The 15,794-nt window shown below is 49.1% G+C and overlaps 1 protein-coding gene across 2 annotated transcripts in view; it reads right to left on the minus strand.

Moving 5' to 3' along the window:
- Positions 1-15,520, minus strand: part of THAP4 (THAP domain containing 4) — a 40,283-nt gene extending 24,763 nt beyond the window's left edge. The window contains exons 1-2 of one of the 2 annotated variants that reach the window (XM_044242037.1): positions 15,393-15,520; positions 12,156-13,318 (exon numbers count right to left, since the gene is read on the minus strand). In XM_044242037.1, the coding sequence (XP_044097972.1) occupies positions 12,156-13,318; positions 15,393-15,469 (1,240 nt within the window). In that variant the 5' untranslated portion in view covers positions 15,470-15,520. Of the gene's footprint in view, positions 1-12,155; positions 13,319-14,897; positions 15,013-15,392 lie in introns of those variants that run through there. The other variant, XM_044242038.1, reaches the window with a different exon arrangement.
- Positions 15,521-15,794: the final 274 nt, after the last annotated feature.

Genomic DNA, 15,794 nt, shown 5'->3' on the forward strand with positions numbered 1-15,794 from the left:
GGCAAAGGTGCCAGCAGGCAGGTCCAGGACCCCAATGACAGGAAGGGAGCAAACACATTCAATGGGACAGACTGCTTCCGGGCACCTCCCACTGTCACATCGCTGTGTTAGTGACAACAGTTTCTGACACAACACGGAGAGAGCCCAGACCAAGCAGACACTGTCCTTGCCTGGCAAGGACACTTTCCCACTTGCCTGGCACACCAGGGGAGGCTGTTCTGAAAAGAGAGCAAAACCCTCACTTTATTTTCCATGAAATGGGAGGAGTGTGTGCACACAGAGAAAAAAAGAAATGACTGGAAGTAGACCATGTTTCTATAAAACACAAAAGACAGAAAAGGAGACCCAATAATTTTAATTTGCAAAAATTATGGCTGATTACCTACTTAACTCAAAAGTCTCCACTGAAAAACTATTAGAAAGTGATTTTGATAGAATGATTAGTTATTAAAATTGGCAGCTTTCCTACACATTAATAATAACCAGATTTATAACAGGGGCAGGGGCTTCAAGGTTTAACTCTGAACTGTAAAGAGCTTAGAAGCCATAACTCCTGTCCTTACAAAAGGAAAAACAAAGAACAAACTGAAAATCAGTGACTTTGCTTGGACCCATTAGAGAAATGAGTCCCAGGTCTCCCAGAACTTGGAGGACGTGCTCCCCGGGAGCGGATGCAAGCTGATAGAGACCACAGATGGCAACCGGGCAGGAGGCTGGAGCTGAGCGCAGGTGGACAAGCATGACAGACACTTTCCTGGAGGCCCCCCCGCTTCCAGGGGTCTGACTTCCAGGAAGCTAACCAGTTCTCACCATGAGAAGGCAAGAAAAAGGGGCACTGGGTGGCTCAGTCGTTAACCATTTGCCTTTGGCTCGGGTCACGATCCCAGGGTCCTGGGATTGAGCCCTGCATTGGTCTCCCTGCTCAGCGGGAACCCTCCTTCTCCCTCTGCCCACTCCCCCTGCCTGTGTTCCCTCTCTCGCTGAGTCTCTGTCAATAAATAAATAAAATCTTAAAAAAAGAAAAAAACCAAGAAGAAAATCCCTTGTCTCTGCAGTGGGAGGGGAAGGAACAGTCCTGAATTAAAGTCAGAGCATTCTCCAAGAGGAAAGGAGGTTCTGCATGGAAGATGATCTTACCTGACCTTTATTTACTTCAACTGGGGGCAGGACTTTCCCCACCAGACCCTCCAGCCTTCCCTTCTCACTCCCCGAAGACTCGTGAAGGTCACAGCCCAGAAACACAGGCCACACAAGGATGAACCTCAACGCTGATAATGCAGAGCGTCCCCTTCCCCCACATCACTCCTCAGGGCTCCCGCAGGTGTAAGAGGATCAGAGCAGAAAAAGCTCCAGGTGTGCTTGCTGGGAGGGAGTCCTGAGACAAGGAGTAAAGGCTTAAGAGGAATCTGAAGCCACCGCGATTGCATTAGAGGTTAGACACCACCCAACTGCCAGGCAGGCCAACCTGATACCACAAGTGAAAGGCCTGTTTAGCTCAGCTTCTATTACCTGTTACACCATGTCCACCTTTCAAACAAGCTACAAGCCATGCTAAAAGGCAAGGAAAAAACGCAACCCAAACAGACAACATCAGAACCTTGACACAGATAAGGCAGTGGTTCTAAAATCCTCAGACCTGGAACTTAAACTGATTCATCTAAGGGTTCTAATGGAAAAAGCACACAACACACATGAACAGAGGGGCTCGGTAGGAGGAGAGGACGCCGAGGAAGAAGCCAAAGGAAAGACTGCACACCCAGAGCTGCAGCAACAGAGATGAAGCCTGGGGTGCATGAGGTTGAAGACAGAGCCGGTGAACCTGAGGATATTCAGCAGAAACTCCCCCACTGAGATGCCAGGAGCAGCACACACAGAATACGGGAGGACTGGGGGACAATTACAAAAGGGATATGTATAGGGAATGGACACAACAGAAATAAAATAGATGTGTGAAGTAACAGCAAGAAGTTTTCAGAATTAATGTCAGACAGCAAACCACAGATTCAGGAAGCCCAGACGACACCAAGCACAATAAATACCAAAAAACCTACACCTACCAAAAAAAAAAAAAAAAGCTAAATAGGCCTTTCCCTTGAGGTATCAGGTTGGCCTGTTTGGCAGTTGGGTCATGTCTAACCTTTCATATTCAAACTGCCCAAAACCAAAGATGTAGAGTCTTGAAAGAAGCCAGAGGAAACAATTCTCACCCATAGAACAAAATGGGTAAGAATCACAGTGGGTGGGTCATGTAAGCAAACAGGAGTAGAATTCTATATCTAGTGGGACAGCCCTTCAAACACATAGGCTAACTGAGTGGAATTAAAAAGGAACTTTAAATTAAAAACAAGGGGTGCCTGGGTGGCTCAGTGGGTTAAGCCTCTGCCTTCGGCTCAGGTCATGGTCCCAGGGTCCTGGGATGGAGCCCCGCTTCAGGCTCTCTGCTCAGCAGGGAATCCGCTTCTCTCTCTCTCTCTGCCTGCCTCTCTGTCAAATAAATAAATAAAATCTTTTAAAAAAATTTGTTAAATTAAGAACAAAAATTAAAAAGAGAGAAGAAAATAAACTGCCCTTCAAAAGTAAAGAACTGAAGACTTTTTCAAACAAAAACAGAGGGAATTATATGCCCTGTAAGAATTATTAGAGGTTCTTCAGGGAGGAGGACGTAGGACAGAAACCTGAATCTGCAGACAGGGGAGAGTGCTGGAGAAGGAATATGTGAAAGTGAAATAAAATTCTTCCTCTTTCTTCTTCTTTTTAAAAAGGATTTATTTATTTATTTGGGAGGGGAGAGCAGGGGCGGGAGCAGGGGAACAGAGTCTGAAGCAGACTCTGCCCCAAGTGGAACCCAAGGCAGGCCTCCATCCCAGGACCTTAAACCACGACCTGAGCTGAAACTGAGTCGGGACACCCAACCAGCTGCACCTGGCAGGTGCCCCCCTCTTACTCTTAACTGACCGAGCAGATAAATGTTTGTTCAGATTAATGATAGTGTGATTACAGCACATGGACAAAGCAAATGAATGACATCAATTTTACGAGGGATGAGAGGGAGAAACTGGCGTGGACCTGGAGGAGCTACAAAGTTCCCGCAAGAAGTAAAACCTACCTGCTAAGGAAGGGGGACATCACGCACAACGCTCAGTCAAAACCAGAGAAAGCAGAGAAGGAGGGCAGAGACACAGAAGAAGCCAACAGGAAGTTGTTACGGACAGGATAGGTACTAGTCCAAGCTGAAGCAGGAACCACTTTAATGTGAGTGGTCCAAGTACACCAGTGAAAAGATGGAGACTGTCAGAGTAGACTGAAGTAAAAGACCAACTATATATCATCTAGAAGAAACCCACTTCAAATATAAAGACATAGATCAAAAGTACAGAGACAGAGAAATATCTATCATACTAGCACAAATCAAGAGAGAGCTAGACGAGCTGTATTAACTTCAGACAAAGCAAACATTGAGACAAGAAAGATTATCAGTAGTAACAAGGATCATAATGTAATTAATAACCAAGGTGTTAATGCTCCAAGAAGACGAGGGTCCGTGATGCCTGCGTACGAGAGACAAAGACTGACAGAACTGTAACAAGAACAGACAAATCCACTGTACGGCTGGAAACTTCAACACTCCTCTGTCAGGAACTGGCAGATCCGGCAGCAGAAAATCAGGAAGGACTTGAACTCAACCGTATCATCCATCACCGGTCTATGAGCTGCTGTGATAGGTAACTTCTGTGTCCGTTTGAAGGGGCTAAGAGATGCACTCAGAGCTGGTAAAACATTACTCCTGGGTGCATCTGTGAGGGAGTTTCCAGAAGCATGTGAATTGGTGAATGGATTAGAGAAAAGGCCCTCCCCTATGTGGGTGGGCGCCAAAGGCCGGAATAGAACAAAAGGGCAGAGGAAGGGTGAATTTGCTCTCTGGTTGAGCCGGGGTTCTTCTCAGTCCTAGGACATCAGCGCTCCCATCTTCAGACTCAGTCAGACTCAGATGGGGACTTATACCCCACCCACTCCCCCTGACAATGCTCAGGTCTTTCAAGAGGGACTAAATTATGCCCCCAGCTTTTCTGGCAGCCCCCATCCTGCCATTCATAATCATGGGGGCCAGTTCCTGTAGTAAATCTCCTATCCTCTATGTTGTGTATAGAGAGAGACACAGACACCTACATAAACATATCTATCTATCTACATCTACATCCTCCATCCTACTGGTTCTGTTTGTCTGGAGAATCCTAACAGCTACTTCATCCAACAATAGACACATGTTCTTCTCAAGCTCACATGGAATATTCACCTAAACCATAAAACATATCTTCACAAATTTAACATATTAGAAACCAAGCAAAGTCTATCTGGGACCACAAAAGAATTAAATTGGAAGTAAGTAACAGCAAGGTAGTCAAAAAATCCCCAAACATTTGTAGATTAAATGAGATACTTCTAAATAATAGGTGGGTTGAGAAATAAAAAATTATTTGAACTAAATAGAATTAAAAATATACCTTATCAAATTTTGTCAGGTGTAGTAAAAGCAATGTTTAGAGGAAAATTTACAGCACTGAATGAGTATATTATAAAAAATATCTAAAATCAAAAATCCAAGTTTCCACCTTAGGAAAGTGGGAAGAGAAGAGCAATTAAGTTGAAAGCAAGCAGAAAAAAAAAAAAAAATTAGAATAGGAACCAATAAAACTGAAAACAAAGACAAACAGTAAGGTGAACATCAAAGATTTTTTTAAAAGATCAGGAACACTGATAAACGTCAAGCCCAGTTAACTAAGAACAGAAGGACAGAAAATACCAATATTATAAATAAAAAAGGGCCATCACTACAAATCTTGTGGACATTAGAGGGTCAGTCAGAGGGGAATATGAACAACTCTATGCCCACATATTTGATAACTTAGGTGAAATGGACCAATTCCTTGAAAGATATATACTACCAAAACTCACACAGAACTAATAATCTGAATTGGCCTATATCCCTCCAAGAAATTAAATAAATAATCTTCCAAAACAAAAAGCACCAGGTCTAGATGGGTTTATCAATGAACTATACCAAAGAATTAAGGAAGAAGTTCTACAATTCTCTACAATCTCTTGTAGAAGGTAGAAGCAGAGGGAATATTTCCTAACTCATTCTATGAGATGCACAGTATCGTAACACCAAAACCAGACAAAGACATTATAGGAAAGGAAACTACAAATATCCTTATGAACACAGATGCAAAAATCCTTAACAAGCATTCAGCAAATTGAGTCCAAAAATGTAAGAAAGTGAATTATACACCATGACTGCGGGTTTATTCCAGGTGTGCGAAGCTGGTTCAGCACTCTATAACCCATTAATGTAACTCTTCACACCAAAAGGCTAGAAGGTAAACCACATAATGACATCAGTAGATGCAGACAGACTGTTCGACAAAATCCAGTACCCATTCCTGATAAAAACTCTTGATAAACTAGGAATAAAAGGGAACTTCCTAATAAAGAATATCATCAATAAAGCCTTACAGCTAACATCATACTCAATGGTGAGAAACTCAAAAGCTCTCCTGCTAAGATCAGCACCACTCATAGTCCACAATGTGCTGAAAAAAATCCTACTTGATATAATAAAAAAGGAAATAAAGGTTACAGGTTGGAACAAAAAAAATAAAACCATCTTTGTATCCAGATGACATGACTATCAACGTAGAAAACCCCAGAGAATTGAGAAAAAACTCCTGGAATTAATGAGCAATGGCAGCAAGGCTGCAGAATACAAGGTTAACATACAGTTGTTCTCTCACACAGCTGCAAGAAACAACTGGAATATGAAACTCTGATGAAAATACAAGATCAAAATAAATGGACGTGTAGTCCACGTTGATGCACCAAAGGCTCAACACTGTTAAGATGTCAGTTCTTCCCTCGTTGGTTTATAGAGTCAACACAATCCCAACTTCAAAATCCCAGCAGGCCATTTCCTGGAAATCAACCAGCTGATTCCCAAGTTTATATGGAGAGCCAGAAGACCCAGGACAGCCAACACAACCCTCATGAAAAAGAATAAAGTTGGAAAACTCACAATCCCGTATATTTCAAGACTTACCAAAAGCTACATGCTACACTAACCAAGACAGCATGAAACTGACGAAACAGGAGCTACAGAGATCAGCACAATGGAGAGCCAGAAGGAGAGCCACACTAATTCATGCACCTGATTTTTGACCAGGGAGCGAAGGCAACTTGATGGAGAAAAAGTTAGTCTTCTCAACAAATAGTGCTGGAACACCTAGACACCGACATTAATATAAATAAGTGGAAACACATTCTAGGTTTATAGAAACTTGACATTGTTCAAGGGTTGCTACTAAGCAAAGCAATGTATGGATTCGATGCAATCTCTATCAAAATCCCAATAACGTTGTTTGTAGAAATAGAAAAATCCATTGTAAGATTCACAAGGAACCTAAAGGGCCCCAGAACAGCTAAAACGTCCCTGAAGAAGAACAAAACCTAGAACACTCCTATTTCCGGATTTCACAGCTCACTACAAAAGCTACGGTAGTAAAAAGTGTGGTGTCAGCACAAAGACATACGAAACAATGGAACAGAATACAGAGAACTGGAAATAAACCCTTGAATATGTATGGTCAACTGATTTTTGACAACGGAGCCATGACCATTCAACAGAGAAAGGACAACGTTTTCAACACATGGTGCTGGGATAACTGGGGATCCTATGTAACACCATATATAAACATTTACTCAAAACAGATCAAGAACTCCACTAAGACCTAGAACAATAAAACTTACAAGAAAACAGCACAAAAACTTCACAGCCACAGACTTGGCAATGATTCCTCAGGCACCACACTAAGGACACAGGGAATACAAGAAAAAAACAGACAAATTCGACTTCGTGAAAATTTTAAAAATTTGTACATCAAAAGGTACTACCCACAGAATAAAAGGGTACCCCAGAGAACGGGATAAATATTTACAAATCCTATTTCTGATCAGAGATTGATGTTTGCCGCAGAGATAGAAGTCCTAAAACTCAGCAACGGGTATAGGAAGAACCCAACTCATAAATGGACAATTGAGACTTTTCTCCAACGATACACAAATGGCCAATAATGCATGAGAAGATGTTCACCATCACCAATAATTAGGGACACGCTCACCAGAACTGCAGTGAGACAGTGTGTCACACCCGCAAGAATGGCTGGGATCAAGCGGACAGGAAATAGCTAGTGTCAGTGAGGACGCAGACGGAGCCTGTGCTCTGCCTGGGGAACATTAAGACGGTGCAGTCGGCATGGAAAATAGCATGGGGTTCTCAAAGGAATTAAACAGAATCACCACAGGATCCGGCAAGTCCACTTCTGGGTATTTACTCAGAACCACAGACAGTAAGGTCTGGAAGAGGTCTGCTTACAGCAGCACTGCTCATGATGGCAAAGATGCGGATGCAGCCCACATCTGGCACGAGATGAGTGGATGAGCATGATGTGGTCTGTTCACTTGAAGGACTTACGCAGATTGAGCCTTAAAAAGGAAGCAGATTCTACAACATGCCACAATGTAAGGACATTATGCTAAGCGCAATAAGCCAGTGACAAAAGGACAAATATAAGGATGGTTCCTCTTACATGAGCCACTCAGAGTCGTCAGGATCAAGCAAAGAAAGCAGAATGGTGACGCCAAGGGCTGCAGGGAAGGGAGAGGACAGTCACTGCTTTACAGGTATCAAGTTTCAGACTGACCGCAGTTACAGGATGGACAGTGGCGACAGCTGCACAACCATCTATATGTACTTAATACCTCGGAGCTCGACACTGAAAAATGGTAATTTATGATGGTAAATTCTTTATGTTCTGTATATTTTAACTCAAAAAAAAAAAAGGGTAAAACAAAGAGCCATTGAGGCACAAAAAGACAGGAAACTTAAATATACACACATTGTTCAAGTGGAAGCAGACAATCTGAAAAAGCTGTCTGTCCACCCCACAGGGTCCATACAGGCCACGTATTCCACCTATAAGACATTCTGGAAAAGGCAAAACAACAGAAACATTAGAAAGACCAGTGGTGCCAGGGCTTAGAAGGGAGCACAGGGATTTTTAGGGTGACGGTAGATCCGTGAGGGTACTGAGGTTCCCCTTGTATCACAGTCCAAGCACAACAGTGCACTTTGACCCGCACGAAGGACTTCAGTCACAGCCACGTATCAGGGTTGGCTCCCAACGTGCAGGAAGTGAACCTCTGGGCTACCAGGTAGGCCAGCACAGGTGGTCAGACAGCTCAGACAGAAACAGAGGCAGGAGGGGTGGACACCTCCCTGCAACACCCTGTGAGAAGAAGGCCACAGCACCAGCTTTCTGGAGGGCAAACCTCTGAACCTAGAACCTGCACGCCCCAGCCAAGCTGCCCTGTTGCACAGAATCTGTCCAAAGACAAAGGATCAGCTATAAATAAAGGGCTGAATAAACACGTGGACGGCTCCGTCGACATAAAATCCCTAAAAAGTTTCCTTCACTGACCACAAATTCATGATAGCACTGGGCACCACTAAGACAGAAGACACTTTGGGTCAGAAGTCCAGACAGCCCCCAGAGACCATGCCCAGGAAGCAGCTCGCCCTCCTTACCCCTCACACTGCCACTCCCCAACACCTCTTGCATCTTGTACCCCCACCCCAGCGACCAGCCCCACCCTCCAGGGAGCATTGGGGCAGAGGTGCAGGTACACCCAGTCCACCAACCCCCTCCCCAGGCAACTTTGGGGACCCCAGCACACTCCTTTTGGCTCTCAGGACTCCACCTCTCCATCCCACCCACCAGCAGCACAGCTGCTTGCTCGTCTCCACCTCGCAGATAAAACTCGCCCCTGGAGCCATGCTCCCCTTGTTCCCCTTCGGTCACTGTACAGGGTCCAATCCTTCCTGGCTAAACCTCTTCACCAAAGTGCCTCACCCCTGCCCCGCCTTCACCAGCCCTGGACCGGGCAGGATTCCCACTGCTCCAACTAGAAAGTGATCACCAGTGACCCCATGTGGTTGAGGCCAGCCGTCTTTTCTCCATTCTGATCAGGGCTGGATCCAACCCCGCTGAGCAGCCCTCATCTCCTCTCCAGGCTGCCATGACCCCACATTCCCTCTTTCACTCTCTCCTCCTAAGCCCTCTCCCGCCACCCCTCCACAAATATGTCCTGCTCCTAAGCTGGGCTCTGGCCCCATCTCCAGCTATAGCTTCTCCAGAAAACCTCATTCTGTCCCATGGCTTTAAATGCCCAACCTCATCCTGACACCGCAAACACAATGAAACTTTAAGAGGACAGGTGCGGGCCTGGGGCATCAGCAACTACGGAGCATCTCAAACTCAATCCTCTGAAAGTTTTACTGTGCTAGGAGCTCCAAAAATACCATTAGATACTCCCCGAGAAGAAGAAACATTTGGAAACAATAAATGGTGATGAGCTAAGTAACAATCAGATGTGTCCTTACGTCTCATTCCAGCTGATATGGGGAAGCTGGGACTGGGGAACCAAGATCACACACAGTCCCAGCCAGCAGAGTGCAGGGGAGGAGGTGGGGGAAGGGAGCACAGCAGCTGGTCAGGGTCAGCTCCAATGGTTATAGAGATGAGCCTCAGTGATCCTTAGTAAAACCTGACGAGCCTCAGTGATCCTTAGTAAAACCTGACAAGACACCCACTAGAAGAGCAGAAAAGGAGACGAGAAAAACCTAACAAATTAAAAAAGTAAAACCATAGGCACAGATTCCAAATAATCAATAATCCCAGGTAAATGGATTCAAAGGCTCTATAAAAAACACGGACCCGCAGACCAAGTTAAAATACAGCTAACAAATAAAGGGCCATAAAGGAGTTCGAAAAATAAGGAGATAAAGAAGTAACACTTCAACGGGGACAAAAAAGGGGTGCTCCATGCTAATAACGGTCAGGAACACCTGGGCATCTATTGCAGGGCAGGAAGCTGGCCAGCAGACTCCATGCTCTCTGGCAGGGACCAAGGGACTCAGGAAATCAAGGCGCAGATCTTGGACGTGCAAGCTGGACCCAGGCTCAGAGGCACAGAAAACAACATGATCAACTACTGGGGCTGATACATTTCTGCTCAACCCACAATGAACAGTCACAAAACCAATCTTGAGTCTCAACCAGCACAAAATCCCAAGAGTGAGCCCCCAAAGCAGCTACCTTTATGTGACCAAATCACTGGGCCTTAAAGCAATAAAGTTTACAAGTAATCACAAAAAAGGGAGGGGGCCACAGGTGAAACAGGTGAGGGGATTAGAACACACTTATCTTGATGAGCTCGGAGTCTAGTCTCTGGTTGTTGAATCACTCTATTGTACACCTGAAACTAATACAACACTGCATGCTAATTATGCTGGAACTTAAAAAAGAATACGATTTTAAATAGAATATTTGAACCTGTCGGAAAAAAAAAAACCTGCAAAAATTAGCTCCCCTTCCACAACCCATCCATCCACTTGAAAAACTTCCAATCCCTTCTAAATCAGTTAAAAAAGGGAATAAGGACTGAACCGACTATTCAGAAACAAAAAGCAACGAGAGCAGCATGAGACAAATCCTCGTGGGGACCAGTGGGATGGAAGCAGCGAAACACCTTGGATGGCAGGTATCAGGAAACACAAGCTGCACACACAGAAGCTAAACGTGTCCCTCCAGGGGCCAGAACAAGAGAGTTAAACCAGAAAGTAGAAAGAAGCGAGGATTAATGAAGTGGAAACAGCAATGCGGCCTTGCTCGATGGAGCAAAGGGTTAGCTGTTTGGAAAGTCCTGGGACCGCGTCAGACCTGGGGAAGTCTGACCAAGAAGAACAGAGAAAGGTACCAAAGTAGTATCCGCTATGAGAAACTATAAAAACAGCTTTAAAATGCTAGCAGACCAGTACCTCAGGGGTCCTCTGCTGCAGGGGTCCTTCCCCCAGCGTGCATTACGGAAAAGCACAGGATGGGTCTCTTTTTTCGCTTTTGTTTTTGGTTGTGTTAAGGGTGGTTGCCCAGGGGTCCAGGAGGTCCTGAACATCCTGTCACACTGACAGCCTCCCACCCCCGCCCCCGGAGTGTTCATTATGTCGGGGAAGACAAATAGTGATCCAGATGAAGCGAACATAAGCAGGAAAACATCCTTCATGGACACACAGCAGGTAAAAGATACTATACTCAGAATGCAAAGAATATCTTAAAACCCTCGGTGGCTCAGTGGGTTAGGCTGCTGCCTTTGGCTCGGGTCATGATCTCAGGGTCCTGGGATCGAGTCCCGCGTCGGGCTCTCTGCTCAGCAGGGAGCCTGCTTCTCTCTCTCTCTCTGCCTGCCTCTCCATCTACTTGTGATATCTCTCTGTCAAATAAATAAATAAAATCTTAAAAAAAAAAAACAAACCAATTTTAACAAGCACTAAGTAGTAAGAAGAAGAGCTGAAACAGAGCCAATAAACACACAATGGGTTGGTTAGATATGTACCCAACTCATCAGTATCAGTACAATGACATGTATGGAAAAGCACAGAAAATAATTCACATAGGAAACTTTAAAAAAGACCAAAAGGTGGGAGGTGAGAAATGGCGACTCTCACCACTTCTTCGCCCATATATCCCTGTAGTAGTTTAAGTTCTAGAACAAATATATTCTACTATAAGAGACACTTAAAATTTTAAGGAAATTATTAATGTTCAAAATGACGTAACTTCATAAAGAAACTCCCCGTGATTTTCAGACCCTCCCACCACTCTTCTGACAGCTGGCCGTGTCTACATTCTGTAATGGTACACTGACGGGGCTGGCGCTGGGGTGAGCGTGAGGCATGGAGTGGAAGTGGCCTTGCCGGTCCCCATGGGACACGGCGCAGCGAGGGGCTCTCATGGCGCGGCAAGGGGCTCTCCCGGGGGCCACGGAACGCCTCCCCTCTCACGGGCTGAACCCTCATGGCTCCAGATGCCCCTCAAGCACCCCGGAGCTGAGGAAGCTTGCAACTGGGGCTCCCCCTCTACAAAATACAGTGACCAGCGGAGCCTCCTCCTGAGGCAGCCGGGCACTTGCAACACTTAGGAGTGCTCGGGGACCATGGGCCATGCAACCCGTCCCCACGTGTGGGCGCGCGAGGCTCTGGTACTGACCGCGGCTGAAGGGCAGCAGGCTGCTCAGGTAGGGGAAGCTCACTCTCCGCAGCTCGTCCAGCTTCTCCTGCAGCTTGCGCACCTGGCTGTCGGAGCGGCTAACCCTCTGGCGCAAGCTCTTCAGCTCGCCATTCTTCTTCTCCACCTGCTCCCGCAGGCAGCACACCTGGCTCTTGTTCTGTCGGGAGGAGAAGCAGTAGGAGTGCAGCGAGTCGATGAGCTTGCAGGCGCCTGATGCTGACAGGATGACCTCGTTGATGGACATGGGGCTGGCGTCGCTGTGCTCGCTCTGGACAGCCTCTGCTGCTGGCTTCGGAGTGACGTCTGTTGGGGGGGCAGAGGGGCTCTGGGAGGGCTTCTGAGGTGTCGCGGTGAGGGATGAGCTCGGGGGGCTCTGGGCCAAGCCCTTGTCAGGCCCCAAGTTGCTCCCGCTGCAGCCAGGCTCCACGTCTCTCTTCAGCCTCTTTCGGTCAACAGGCTCTCGGGGCACAGATGCCCTCTCTCGAGTGTGCTTGGAGGAGAAACTGTAAGAATGCAGTGAGCCAATAAACTTGCAGGCCCCAGACCCTGGCGGGGTAAAGTCATCCACGGAAATGCCGCTCTTATCCACCAGACCGCCATCAGGGGCGGCGGTGGTGCTCTCACCACTGGCCTCCACGGCAGACGTGTCTGCCTCTCCCTGACTGCCCGCCGCCGCGCTGGCCAGACCATCGTCTGGAGCTCCTTCTGGGGCCTGCCGCGTGCGCTCCTGACTGGCGGCATCCTGGGAGGCCCTGGGGGCAGTCTCACCCTGCAGTGCAACTTGCTTTGCCTTTCGGGACCCTGGCTTGGCCATTGGGTTTTCCCCTGAGGACGACGATGAACCTGTAGCTCCTTTCCCGTCTGCCCCACTCGCGTGTCCCCTCAGGCCCCCTGAGGACTTTCTGGTGACCTTTCTCCTCGTGCGGCCATGACCTCCAGTGCCCCTCTTCTTCTCGGGCAGGTGGAAGATGGAGGGCACCGCCGTGGGCTTGAGCAGGCGATGCTGATCCTCTAGCCTTTTGGAGAAGCTGTCTTTGGTGAAGTGTTCACTACAGAGGAAAGAATACTTAGTGGGGGTCCAGTTATCCCTCTGAACAGCTTTTAACCACTGGATCAAACGTTTTGAGTCCTTTAGGGGGAACCTGTAGGCAAAATGACAACAGAATTAGAAAGAAAGAACTGCACGTCTCCTCCCAAATTTATCAACTATAAAGGCAAAACAAGTGTTTCTGTAAATACCCAATCCTGTATTGACTTCAGTCATTTAAAATGTTAGTAAAAATTTAAGGAACACCTACTTGGAAGTAAGCATGAGACAGAAAGATGACAGGCTCACTGCCCACCCTTAAGGCACTTAAAACTGGTAAGGCAGATAGAGGATGAAGGTAACCCCTCCCAGGCTTTGGTCAATGCCCGGTACGAGAGGTCACAAAGGACGGCACCCAACAACAGGAAAGCCTTCAGGAAGCCCTGGAAATAGCTGCTAGAAACACACAGCTGAACAACCCTCCTGGTGTGCCTCTGATGCAGGCTGGGTGCTAAGGCAGGGGTGGTTGGTTCCCCTGCTCAGAAGCCAGGCCTGGCCCTGGGCCGCAGAGAGGAGCAAGGAAGCCAGAGCCTCTGTGCAGTGCTTGAGCCCAGCCTGAGCCATGACTCAAGCAGCTGAGCTAAAACGAGGTCAGACTCAAATGCTGTAGTCCCCCGTTTCAAATGCTGTAGTCCCCCGTTCTTGCTGCAGTCCCACTGCCAGGAGGAAAACTGCTTTTTGAAAAAGCAACCAGCTCTTGAAAAGTACTGAATAGGATACTTAGTAATCACTTCTTCTCAATAAAACAAGATCTCTTTAGAAAATGGGAAGGAAACTCTATGCATGGGTGGGGTGGTTAGTCCGGATGGCTATCTACTCACCTGAGGTCCTCTAACCCACCTGTGGCCACTGTGGACCAGAACCAGGACCCAGACAGATACTAACTCCCCTGAAAGCTCTGTGCAACATGACCTTCCACACTTCCTCAATGTTCTGGGAGCCCACTTCCCCAAGACCCCGATTCGCACATCCTTTGCCCCATGCCAGCGAAGACCATTGTGAACGCCAAGGACAGACAGCCTATGCGGCGGTCGGCCTGGCTTTTGAAAGCAGTATCAAAACTTCACCGAACAAAGGCTCTGAAGGAAACTCAAGAAAGCACAGTGGCTGGCCTCCAGAACAATGTATTACCAGTTCCTCGGATAGATTGTAACAGCGTGAGAGAACAAACTACTGAGAATTTCCAATGAAGCTACAGGTAACATGCCAGTCGAGTCTCCAAAAGCTAACTCCCTGTAACCCACAACAGAAATGCCCGCGAGGAGGCTTTCCAGGCTCAACTCCTGAAGCCCTCAGGAAGGGAACCGGGACAGAGAAAGCAGAGCCCTCTCCCTGTCTTGGCGACCAAGCAAGAAGTGGCCAAGAGGGCCCCAGAAAGCGTCGGGCGGGCGGCGGAGGAGCCGGCCTCACCCTGCCCCAGGCAGGATGTCCCCGGACGCCCCGCAGCGCGGCAGGGCCACTTCTCCCTGCGATGGCGAGGACCCTGCCGGTGGCAGAGCTCGTGGGAGCGCCTGTCCGTCCCCGAGGTACAACCTGCGTTTGCTCAGCCACACTCCCGATGGCACAAATCAAGGCAGGCTCGCTCGCGATCAAAAGAGCACAAAAGTCACAGCAAATGCAAGAGGACAACTGACCCAAGAGCGTCTCCAGAACACACTGGAGACTGGTGGTACCAGCGCGAATCAATGGAGCGCAGGGTGGCCGCGGGGTTGTGGGGGAGAGGGCGGTGGTGGTGCCTGTACGGTGGGCGCCGGGGGGCCGAGGGATGGCCTCCGGGTGGTCTCCTAGTCGGCGTGGGGTGGGCGCCGGGGGTCGGAAGGATGAGGGGCGGGGGAGCGGGGGGCCGCAAGGGGCAGCCGGGAGCCGCGGAGTGGGGGCGCCGGCCGTCGTGGCCCGAGACGCCCGGCCCAGAGACGGCGGCCCGGGCCAAGGTCACACAGCGCCCGGCGCTGACTCACTCGCGGGACCGGCCCCCAGGCCCGGCGCACCGAGGCCCTCCCGCCTCGGGCCGGGTTGCGCGGCCTCAGTTTCCCCGCGGTGCCGGGCCGGGCCGGGCCGGGCCGGGCGGGGGCGTGGCCGGCGGGCCGCGCGGGCGGCGGGCCGGGCGGCGGGGGGCGGAGCCCGGTTACCTGTGGAAGGAGACGGCGCGCTTCTCCCCCTTGCCCTGCCGGTTGGAACAGTTCGCGGCCGCACAGCAGATCACCATCTCGGGCCTCAGGCCGCCGCGCCGCCGCCAGGCTCCGGCCCTCGCCTCGCCGCGCCGCGCCGCGAGCGGGACCGCCCCGAGGGGAGGGCGCGCGGCGACACGGCTGCGGGACGTGGGAGCCGGCCGCCGCGGCTCCCGTACGGCAAGATGGCGGCGCACGCCCTGCCGCCCGGCCGTCCGGCCGCCCGGCCGGGACTCGACGTGCCGGGGCTCCCCAGTACCCGGCTGGGCGCAGCCCGCGGCTCGCGGCGTCGGGGGTGGGCGGGGGCGGCCCGGGCCGGCGGCCCTGTACAGCGGCATGGCGCACTGGGCCGTCCGTACGGCA

Source organism: Neovison vison, chromosome 3 (genome assembly GCF_020171115.1).
Source record: "Neovison vison isolate M4711 chromosome 3, ASM_NN_V1, whole genome shotgun sequence".
Taxonomy (NCBI): Eukaryota; Metazoa; Chordata; class Mammalia; order Carnivora; family Mustelidae; genus Neogale; species Neogale vison.